Raw genomic sequence first — 10,858 nt, 5'->3', positions numbered from 1 at the left:
AAGATACTGCAAAACCTCAACAACAAAAAGACAAATAACCCAATTAAAAAATGGGCAAAGGATATGAACAGGCACTTCACCAAAGAAGACATTCAGACGGCTACCAGCTACGTGAGGAAATGCTCATGATCATTAGCCATTAGAGAACTGCAAATCAAAATTACAATGAGATACCATCTCACCCCAACAAGGCTAGTTTTAATCCAAAAAACACAATAAATAATGGAGGGGTTGTGGAGAGACTGGTACACTTACACACTGCTGGTGGGAATGTAAAATGGTACAACCACTTTGGAAATCGATTTGGCGCTTCCTTAAAAAGCTAGAAATGGAAGTACCATATGATCCAGCAATCCTGCTCCTTGGAATATATCCTAGAGAAATAAGAGCTGTCACACGAATAGATATATGCACACCCATGTTCACTGCAGTACTGTTCACAATAGCAAAAACGTTGAAACAACCTAGGGGCCATCAACAGACGAATGGATAAACAAATTATGGTATATTCACACAATGGAATACTACGTAACAACAGAGAATAACGATGAATCTGGGAAACACCTCATAACATGGATGCATCTGGAAGGCATTATGCTGAGTGAAATTAGTCGCACAGGACAAATATCACATGAGACAACTATTATAAGGACTCAAGAAAAGGTTTAAACACAGAACATTCTTTGATGGTTACAAGGGTGGGGAGGGAGAGAGAGGGGTATTCACTAACTAGATAATAGACAAGAATTATCTTAGGTGAAGGGAAGGACAGCACACAATACAGGGGAAGTCAGCACAACTGGACTAAACCAAAAGCTAAGAAGTTTCCTGAATACAACCAAACACTTTGAGAAACAGAGCAGCAGGGGCAAGGGTCTACGGACCATGGTTTCAGGGGATATCTAGGTCAACTGGCATAACAAAGTTTATTAAGAAAACGTTCTGCATCCCACTTTGCTGAGTGGCGTCTGGGGTCTTAAAATCTTGCGAGCAGCCATCTAAGATGCATCAATTGGTGCCAAACCACTCGGAGCAAAGGAGAATGAAGAACACAAAATACACAAGGAAAATATTAGCCCAAGAAACAAAAAGGCCACGTAAACCAGAGACTCCATCAGCCTGAGATCGGAAGAACTAGACGGTGCCTGGCTACCACCAACGACTGCGCTGACAGGGAACACAACAGAGAGTCCCTGACCGAGCAGGAGAAAAGTGGGGTGCAGAACTCAAATTCTAGTAAGAAGACCAGACTTAATGGTCTGATTGAGACTGGAGGGACCCCGGAAGACATGATCCCCAGACTCTCCGTTAGCCCAAAACTAAAACCATTCCTGAGGCCAACTCTTCAAAGATTAGACTGGACTATAAGACATAAAACGATACTCGTGAAGAGTGTGCTTCTTAGCTCAAGTAGATACGTGAGACTAAATGGGCAGCTCCTGTCCGGAGGCGAGATGAGAAGGCAGAGAGGGTCAGGAGCTGGTTGAATGGACACAGGAAATCCGGGGTGGAAAGGAGGAGTGTGCTGTCACAGTATGGGGAGAGCAACTAGGGTCACACAGCAATGTGTGTATAAAGTTTTGTATGAGATACTAACATGAACTGTAAACTTTCATTTAAAACACACACACACACACACACACACACACACACAAAAAGTATGTTCTTGTTCCCAGGAATGGGCAAAAGATCTGGTGGCACAATGTTTAAGTGCTCAGCTGCTAACTGAAAGGTGAGAATTGCTAACTCAATTCCCAAACCCAGCAGTTCTGCGGGAGAAAAACCTGGCAATCTGCTTCCGTAAAGATTATAGCTTAGAAAACCCTACGGGGCAGGTCTCCTCTGTCACATGGGATCACTAGGAGTCGAAAGCCGACTTGACGGTACCTAACAACAAACAGTGTTTCATTAGGGGAAAAAAAGGGCTGGCTCTCAGGGCCCCTGCACCGCTTCATACAGAATAACCTCCCAGTCTGTTCCAACACCTGGCTGCCCCCAACCTGAGGGACCACAGAAACAGAAACAATCACGGGGCTGCAAGCCGACCCTTCCTGCAGGGAGAATAGCCCCTGACGTGCAGAGCCAGCTCCGAGAGGAAACAAGCCTGAGAAGGGGGAAATGGCAAGAGGAAGCTACACCCTGGCTGCCGATAGAGGCCATTTACCACGACAGACAACAGAATGCAGGAACAGGCTGCAGACAAACACCCATTTGTAGCCAGGGCTGAAATGGAGCACTGACCTGCATCAGTGGAAATGCTGAAAGGTCTCCCTTCTGATTCCCAATACCAGCTGTGCGAAATTATGCCATTTATATTTAAAAACATGGCCGACGACTAAGACTTTGACTACATTAATTGTAGTTAACGATTAATATTCTTCTATAATTGTCCAGAATTCTCTTTGAAAATGGGATTCTCTCTCTGGAGTGTCTAAAGAATAACTCGTTCCTGGGTGGTGGCGCAAACGATTAAGTATTGGGCTACTAACCAAAAGGTTGGTGGTTTGAATCTACCCAGAGGAGCCTCAGAAGAAAGGCCTGGCGATCTGCTTCCTAAAGGTCACAGCCATGAAACCCTATGAAGCAGTTCTACTCTGACACACATGCGTTCACTATGAGGTGGAACAGACTGGACGACAACTGGGTTTTTTTCATGCGCTAGATATGGAATACCGAGTATCTCAGGGAAGTCCCATAATGCTGTGAGAGACATGTCACCCTCTCTGTCACAGGTGGCTAAGCTGAGGCCACAGCTGTGCAGCAGTGAGGGGATGGGCCATTAACTCCTGACTCCCGAGCCCATGCTTCCTGTATCCTACTACTTTATGCCCAAAAGGAAGGTTTCATGTAAAATGTTAATTATAATTTCTAAAGGACAAATCTTTCCCCTGACCCATTTCACAATGTTTCCCACACATCAAACTTACAGCCTCAGAACGCTGTGGGGGATTTTCCTTATAGATCATAAACGGGACTGCTGGTAACTTTTTTACTTACATCTTTCATCAATGTTCAAGTTTTTTTTTTTTTTAATTTAAACTTACTTCAATAGTTTATCCAATAAATTTAAAGATATGAATAAAAATCATATACAATTCAGAAACCCTGAAATTTAAGTTTAACAAGGGAAGTGGAGACAAATTAAATAAATTAAAAACAGTTCTCTATTTGTTTTATGTGTTCCCCCTATAATAGACACTCTTTTCTTTTAAATGGAGGTCCACAACAATGAGGTTGTCCTTTAGATTTGACTATTTAAAAAAAACCAATAAAACCATTTAGAGGCAAAAATAGATTTTTTAAAAACCACTCTCCAAAACACTCAGCTGGAGCTCAGTAGCTAAAAACCAAAGGTTGTTGGACAAGCAGGCACCTCCACTTTTCAGCTGTGTAATTTGGACAAGTTACTTAATCTTCCTGAACCTTAGTTTCCACAACTGTGAAACAGAAACTTCCAAAGCACACGCTGCAGAGTTATTGTTAAGGAGGTAATCTGGACAGCCTGGGACCTAGCAAGCGCTCAACTGCTGGTAGTAAGTATGATACCAGCTGCAGAAGGCATTCTCATGCTGAATGACGGCTGTCTAGGTAACATCTAAAAAAACCAAATCCGTTACCATCGAGTCAATTCCGACTCATAGCAACCCTAGAGGACAGAGCAGAACTGCCCCATGGGGTTTCCAAGGAGTGTCTGGTGGATTCAAACTGCTGACCTTCTGGTTAGTAGCCGTAGCTCTTAACCACTATGCCACCCGGGTTTCCAGGTAACATCTAAAGACCCTGTCAATGCTAAAGTTTTAATGTGGTGTTTAAAACTTATAATGATAAATGCTGTAGAATATTTCTAATTATTTTAGCTAAAATGTTCATGCTATATTTAGCAATGTGACAATTAAGAGCTTTACATTAATACTGTCTGTGTTTATAGTCATCTTTCTATGAAAACTCCTTTGAGTAAGTCTAAGCGAGAATTTATCACAAAGGTTTTGGGGGATCCAGGGAAGCTGCGTTCTTGCCCCACAGTTAGTTGTCCATAGGAAAGTAATGAGCTCCTCTTAACTTCCGTTTCTTCCTCTGTTCCCTAACCCCGAGGCAGACTGTGGTTCCCTCATCATCCACTTCATGGCACTTAGCACACTGTGCAAGGCCTTTTCTCTTTCACTCTGTTAGGTCTGTTTCCCCTTTAGGCTGTAAGGTTCACAAGGCCGGGACTGTGTGGGTCTTGTTCCCTGCCGTGTGCCCAGAGCCCAGAACGGGGCCTAGTACATGGCAGATAAAGGTTTTGTAAGTATTTGGTAGATGAGTAAATACCTCCCTCTTAGGCTGCAAAGGAGTCCTGGTGGTGCAGTGGTTAAGCATCTGGCTGTGAAGCAAAAGGTTGGCAGTTCAAATCTACCAGCTGCTCTTTGGAAACCCTATGAGGCATTTCTACCCTGTCCTATAGGGTCGCTATGAGTTGGAATTGACTGGACAGCAACGGGCTTGGTTGTTTTGATTTAGGGCTGGAAGATAACGTCATAGGCAGTATTCTATATACCCAAGGCACTGTTACAATCAGATATTTGTCCTCACTTCACAGGTAAAAAAAAAGGCAGGGCAGAGGTTGGATGCTCCACAGTTCAATCATATTCATGCGTACCCTTTCCATCCCATGCAGAAATGCTGAAACAAACTAAAAAAATCCCAAATGCTTCTCAATAAATATTAAAAAGTCCTGAACTTGGACCTGATAACCAAGCAATCTGAACAAAAAAAGTAAAGGGTCTGAAAAACAAACAAACAAACAAAAAAAACAAAATCCAGCAGCAAATCTTTTATTTCCAGTTTCCGATAACTCATTTCCTGTTATTCTGGCCAGCTGTGTAACCTACGGGTAGAATAAGTTGAGGTGTATTCTCTACATTGAATGAGAAGGGGGTTTGTTATATATATTTTGAATGTAATTTTTTTTAAAGCTGAGAAAAAAGTAACTTAGATTATCAACTTAGAAACTTAGTTATTTAAATTTATAATACATACATTTATTCACCAATTTGAATATATTATTTTTGTATTTCTAGATAAATTTATTCATGTAAATTTACATTTGACTATTTAAATAATATTTACTGCTTAAGACAGAGCCTGGAACTTAATAAACACTCAAGTATTAAAAGCCAGTTATTATTATTATTACATTTGTTTCATGTGGGACAATCTTGACTTTTGACTACAACTTTCTTTGTGCATCTGAGCAGAAAAATGGCTTACTTCCGTGTAAAGTATAAAGTGTTCTCCCATATATCGTTTCAAAGCTTGGTGGAGAGGGCAGACCACTCAGTCAGGAGTGGGAACACCTGGGTTCTAATTTCTGCTCTGGCCCTTAAAAAGTCTTGTGAGCAGAGGCGAGTCTGATTTTTTTTTCCTGTAACCAGGGGATAGTATTGTCATCCCTAGCTTACAGAGCTCCTGTGTGTGTGTATGTTATGTGTGTGTGTGGAGGGGGGAATATGTGAAAAAAAAAAAAAAGATAATCATTTTTAAAAAGCATAGCACTTTCCCTATTATCAGCGTGGCCCCACAAATCAACAGCGGGTATAGTGCAGATAAACTGCTCATTCCAGTTAAAGAGAAAGAAAAGACAAAAACCAAAGGACAAAGAAAGGGGAAATCAAAATGAAGCTTTAACTCTTTTTTTAGAAATTCCTTTTCCTCAATTTTACGTAAAATGAAACCCATTTTCCTATTCCTTTCCAACCTCCACTATTTTTTAAATTTCTAACTCTGTTCATTTTCATTTCCTTTCATTCACAGATTTCACTGGGGTCACCCGTGCAGGGGCCTGGCCAGGGTGCACCCTCCCCGAATGCACACCTTATCTCTGTCAGCAGAGAAGCAGGAAACAGAGCTGTGTTTTCCTGCAGCAGCTCATTTCGACGTGAAGCCTGTCCTGACCCTTCCTTCCAGGCTGCTGCACTTCGCCTCGGCTCCCCTGCTCTGAGACTACGCTCTGGGAGCCTGGGCTGCGCAGCTTTGCAGTTTGTGGTCAAACAGAAGAGACAAAGCCTTTAATGTGTGACCAATTATGTCCTTCCCAGGCATGAAACCCAAGACACTGGAACAAGGCTCCCTTGAGTCAGCATTCAGAAACTATGGTTTTCATCACGGATCAAAGAATGTTTAAGGAAAATTAGGTGAATAAATAATTTAAAATCCACAAATAAACCTAAGTAGCTATGTTCCATTTAAATATCATCTACACCGACTGAACAGGTGAATAAAAGGAAAAGGTTTGACATCAAAAATGATAGCAATGGCGTAGCTCGCAAGCTGGAGTCAGGCCAACTTGAAAAATTACAAGATTAATCGACTTTGGGTTGGGGTGATTTGCCTCGACGGGCTTGTTCACACCAGTGATTAGGAAGCCTTCCTCAGTAATTAAACTTTTTGCTCCAATGTTGTACAGCTTGTTCAGAAATCAATCTTTTACTACAATACAGAGGATCACGTCACGTTTACATCTTTCAACAAATTAAAATCCTTTAAGCGTGTATTTGTCCCTTGGTACAGATTTATGACTCCTATTGTGGATGTCAAAAAGGAGCCCTGGTGGTACAGTGGTAAAAGCACTAGGCTGCTAACCGAAAAGGTTGGTGGTTCAAAGCCACCAGCCGCTCCGTGGGAGAAAGATGTGGCAGTCTGCTTCTGGAAAAGATTTACAACCTTGGAAACCTTACGGGACAGTTCTACTTTGTCCTATAGGGTCATAAGGAGCCCTGGTGGTGCAGTGGTTAAGAGCTTTGCTGCTAACCAAAAGGTCAGCAGTTCAAATCCACTAGCCGCTCCTTGGAAACCCTATGGGGCACCTCTACTCTGTCCTATAGGGAATCAACTTGATGGCAATGGGTTTGGTTTTTGGATAGGGTTGCTATGGGTTGGAATCAGCTGGGGGCAATGAGTCTGAGTTTGGATGAATGGATGCCAAAGTTTCTAAAAGTGGTCAAGAAATGTATACAAATAATCTTAAAACCTAAGATCACGTTCTGTGCAGACCTGCAAACTCACAAGTGCCATCTTGTCTAGAATTAGAAAAACTTAAAGACCCCTGCAAATTCTAAAACTCTGCAGGATGCAAAGCCATAAAGGAATTTAATTATATATTTTAATCTTATTTTTGAGTCTAATTTCTGTTTCCTTCAGTCAGTAGGATATGGTTAAGTTCCTTTATCCCTCTTCCCCAAATATACACAGGTTAAGGTTAGTATCGAAACCCTGGTCATGTAGCGGTTAAGAGCTACAGCTGCTAACCAAAAGGTCCGGCAGTACGAATCCACCAGGCGCTCCTTGGAAACTCTATGGGGCAGTTCTACTCTGTCCTATAGGGTCGCTATGAGTCAGAATCGACGCGACAGCAATGGGTTTGGTTTCTGAAAGGTTAGTATAGGAGTCCCTTGGTGGCACAAATGGTTACGCGCCGCCAAAAGGTTGGCAGCTCAAACCTACCCAGAGGCACGCTGGAAGACAGGCCTGGTGATCTGCTTCCAAAAGGTCACAGCCTCAAAAACCCTATGGAGTTCTAGTCTGCACACACGGGGTCACCACGAGTCAGAATCGACTCAAAGGCAACTAACTACAACAAGGGTTATTACATGACAACGCTCAATCCAGCGCGAGATTTCGGTTTTCATCAAGCAACACCTGGGTACTAACCTGTTATCATCTGCTGGGCATCGTAGGGTTCCATGTACCCATCATTCTCTCCTGCTCTCTCTGCATCCCTCTGACCTTTCGTCCGTTTGGCATCATAGGGGTCAGCGTAGTCTTCTAAAATGATGACCTGTCAGAGAGCGAGAGAGGAGAGTTGCTAAGGATTATCATATACCAAAATGTCAATGGTATCCAAGTGACTATGGAAATCTCCTGGAGACCTGAAGAGAGGTCAAAATTGCCAACCAGTTCTGGATAGCTTTTGTGCCTGAACATGTTATTAACCCAGTTGGACAAACGTCGGATTTTTTTACATGTCTTCACGGCTCTTTCTGACCTCCCTTTCCCTCCTCAAGCAATAAAGCATTTGCTGGGTTACAGGGTGGCAGGGGTGGGTGGTGAGGAGGGCGGAGTGTCTATGACTTTGGAACATGAAGAGATGAACGGGCCTACCATGTACCCCATGAGCAGAGCAATGCAGTCATGGTGGGTCAGTCGATCACCCAGTAACTACTGAATATCCACTCGAAGGAATCAGCTGAGGCACCCGGGGGAGTCAAAATAAGCCCAAGGCTGCTTTCTCTCCTCAAGGAATTTATAAAAGCCCTGGTGGCATAGTGGTTAAGAGCTCAGCTGCTAACCAAAAAGGTCGCCAGTTCAAATGTACCAGCTGCTCCTTGGAAACCCTATGGGGCAGTTCTACTCTGTTCTATAGGGTTGCTATGAGTCGGAATGGACTCAATAGCAACATGTTTGGTTTTTTTTTTCCCCTAAAGAAACAGGCTTCATAAACAAGCAATACTGAACAGCCCTGTGGGAGTTCTAGGTTCAATAACTCGTAGACAGACTGATTTGCACGGGCTACAGTCAGAGTTTTGATCCCTATCTGTCAGAAAACATCTATCCTTCCAAAAATAGGGAGATGCTAGAGAAGCAGTGTGTATGGAATAGTCCTGTTCTGCAGAGGCTGGGAGAAAACCCTCAGCAGAGAGGAAGCTCCGGGCCTGCTCCACAAAAGTGAGGAGGAGGGAAAAGCCTGAATACTCAGAGGAGATGGTCTAAGAAACCTCGGATATCCAGAAGCGATATCCGTGAAAATAACCAGGCAGCCACTACAGATGGCTGTGATTGCACTCATTCACTGATCCATTCTTCCTGACTGCCCACTACGTGCACTGCATTTGCAAGGCACAGCGTGGAACATAAAACATGATACTCAGCCCTGCGCTTCTGGGTGCCTACGATGTAGTCAGAGAGTCAAGTAGAGCAGCGACTAACCCATGAACTGCGTCCTCATCCATCTTCCCATGGCTCTGCCCTCAGTACCTGGCACAGGGTAAGCATGCTGTAAATATGTGTGGCAAGAATGAATGGAGGAATGAACAAAAGTACCCAACGCAGACAACACAGCCTGTGCTGCGGGCTTCAGGTGGGCAGCATGTTTGAAGCCTGGGCAAGAGAAAATTAAAGTTTCCATGACAGGAAGTGGTTGCCTGAGCTGGAGTCTGAAAGCTGGGTTTGAGCTCTTCTCTCTCCCCCTGTCAGGCCGGAGAGGCAATTAAATAAACCAACTCATCCTGTAAGAATGGAGCACGTCCCTCCTTACACTGCTTTTCTGAACTTTCCCACGTTGGACAGCACCCAGAAAGCCTTCAGTGTGTAAAAACCAGGAAACACCTTCTCTCTTGCTCTGCAATTTCCTTAAGGGCACTTCCTTGTCACATTCTGTGTCCCCCACAGCCCTTAAGGCCCTGTGGCCCTTTTCCTATGTGACTGCTCTCCACATATGTTCATGGAATGAATGAAAGGGGGGTTGTCTTGGAGAGGCTTCTTTACTAGGTAAAGAAGGATGGAGCTTCCAAACCAACAAAGAGGTGGGGTGGCTAACTCATTCACTGAAACTTTGAAACCCACACTTACATAGTTTAGAGTTTGCCATTCTTTATACACAAGAATGATAAAAGTTATATATAATTCTAGCTTTGCAACTTCCCCTGGATATCAAAAGCAAAATAAACCACAGTTATAACCAGTAACCAGCTGCTGTCCAGTTGATGGCAACTCATGGTGACCCCATGTGTGTCAGAATAGAACTTCATTCCCTAGAGTTTTCACGGGCTGATTTTTCAGAAGTGGACTGCCAAGCCTTTCTTCCGAGGTGGACTGGAACCTCCAACCTTTTGGTTAGCAGCTAAGCCAGTTAGCCATTTGCACCACCCAGGAACGCCAACCATATCTATAAGGTCAAATTTAACAAGAGTATCTCATTCAACTACTAACTTCTAAACTGTTAACAAAAGTAAATGGACAGTACAGCTCTGCAAAATACCCCACCCCTAGAATGATTTTTCAATATAAAGTCTCCTAAGTCACTCAGGAATCGTTGAATTTAAGACCTTCAGAAACACATTCTCACTTTCTGCTGGATATAAAGGACCCTATCGCTAACTCTGCTCTCCTCCCACTGTTTCACTTCTTGTAGAGGAAAACTGGTCCAAGGGACACTGGATTCTTACCGTTTCTTGCTGTTTAATAATCCTGCCCTTGTCCAGTTCAGGGCCCAGAGAAGAAGACGGGGAAGAGGACGCCGAGGAAGATCTGCTGCTGCTGCTGCTGCTGCTGCCGCCGCCGGGGTAGCTGCTCTTCCCATTCTTCTCCTGGGTATCCACCTTAATCAGCCTGTTGATGTAGGTGCTGCAGCCTGAGCTCTTGGCCGCGCCCCGGTGGGGCTCCTCCTCTGTGGCCCGGGAGTTCTTGCGACCCTTGCCCGCGGCGGCCTGCATCAGCCCCTGCAGGCTGTCCCGAGACAGCCGGCTGTCCTTGGGGGGGCCGCCCGCCCTGCCGCCCCCCAGCTCGGCTGCCGAGTTCTTACGGCCCTTGCCCGGGGTCGGCCCGGCGCCACCCGCCTCGGAGTTCTTGCGCAGTTTGCCGCCGCCGCCGCCGCCGCCGCCGGGCTTGGCCCGCTCCGACACGGTCTTCAGGTTCAGGGGAAACTCCTTGAACCACTTGGCCGCCATGAGGGGGCCCCGGCCGGCGCGGCTCAGGAGCGTCGTGGCCGCGGAGCAGGCGAGCGAGGAGGTCCAGCCCAGACACGGAGAGGAGCCAGGGGCCGGGGGCCACTGCATTCCCCGGGGCTGGGGCGCTGGAGGCCGCGGCCAGGCCCCGCGAGGGA

At 45.0% G+C, this 10,858-nt stretch overlaps 1 protein-coding gene across 1 annotated transcript in view; it reads right to left on the bottom strand.

Annotated features, from left to right (window-relative positions):
- SHE (Src homology 2 domain containing E) overlaps positions 1 to 10,829 on the bottom strand; it is a 20,298-nt gene extending 9,469 nt beyond the window's left edge. The window contains exons 1-2 of the mRNA XM_004388559.1: positions 10,203 to 10,829; positions 7,690 to 7,816 (exon numbers count right to left, since the gene is read on the bottom strand). Of these exons, the coding sequence (XP_004388616.1) occupies positions 7,690 to 7,816; positions 10,203 to 10,811 (736 nt within the window). The 5' untranslated portion in view covers positions 10,812 to 10,829. The remainder of the gene's footprint in view (positions 1 to 7,689; positions 7,817 to 10,202) is intronic.
- Positions 10,830 to 10,858: the final 29 nt, after the last annotated feature.

This window comes from Trichechus manatus, unplaced genomic scaffold (genome assembly GCF_000243295.1).
Source record: "Trichechus manatus latirostris isolate Lorelei unplaced genomic scaffold, TriManLat1.0 scaffold00213, whole genome shotgun sequence".
In the NCBI taxonomy this organism is placed as follows: Eukaryota; Metazoa; Chordata; class Mammalia; order Sirenia; family Trichechidae; genus Trichechus; species Trichechus manatus.
Note: the sequence above shows the minus strand (reverse complement) of the source record. Positions and strands in the feature narration are given on the sequence as shown.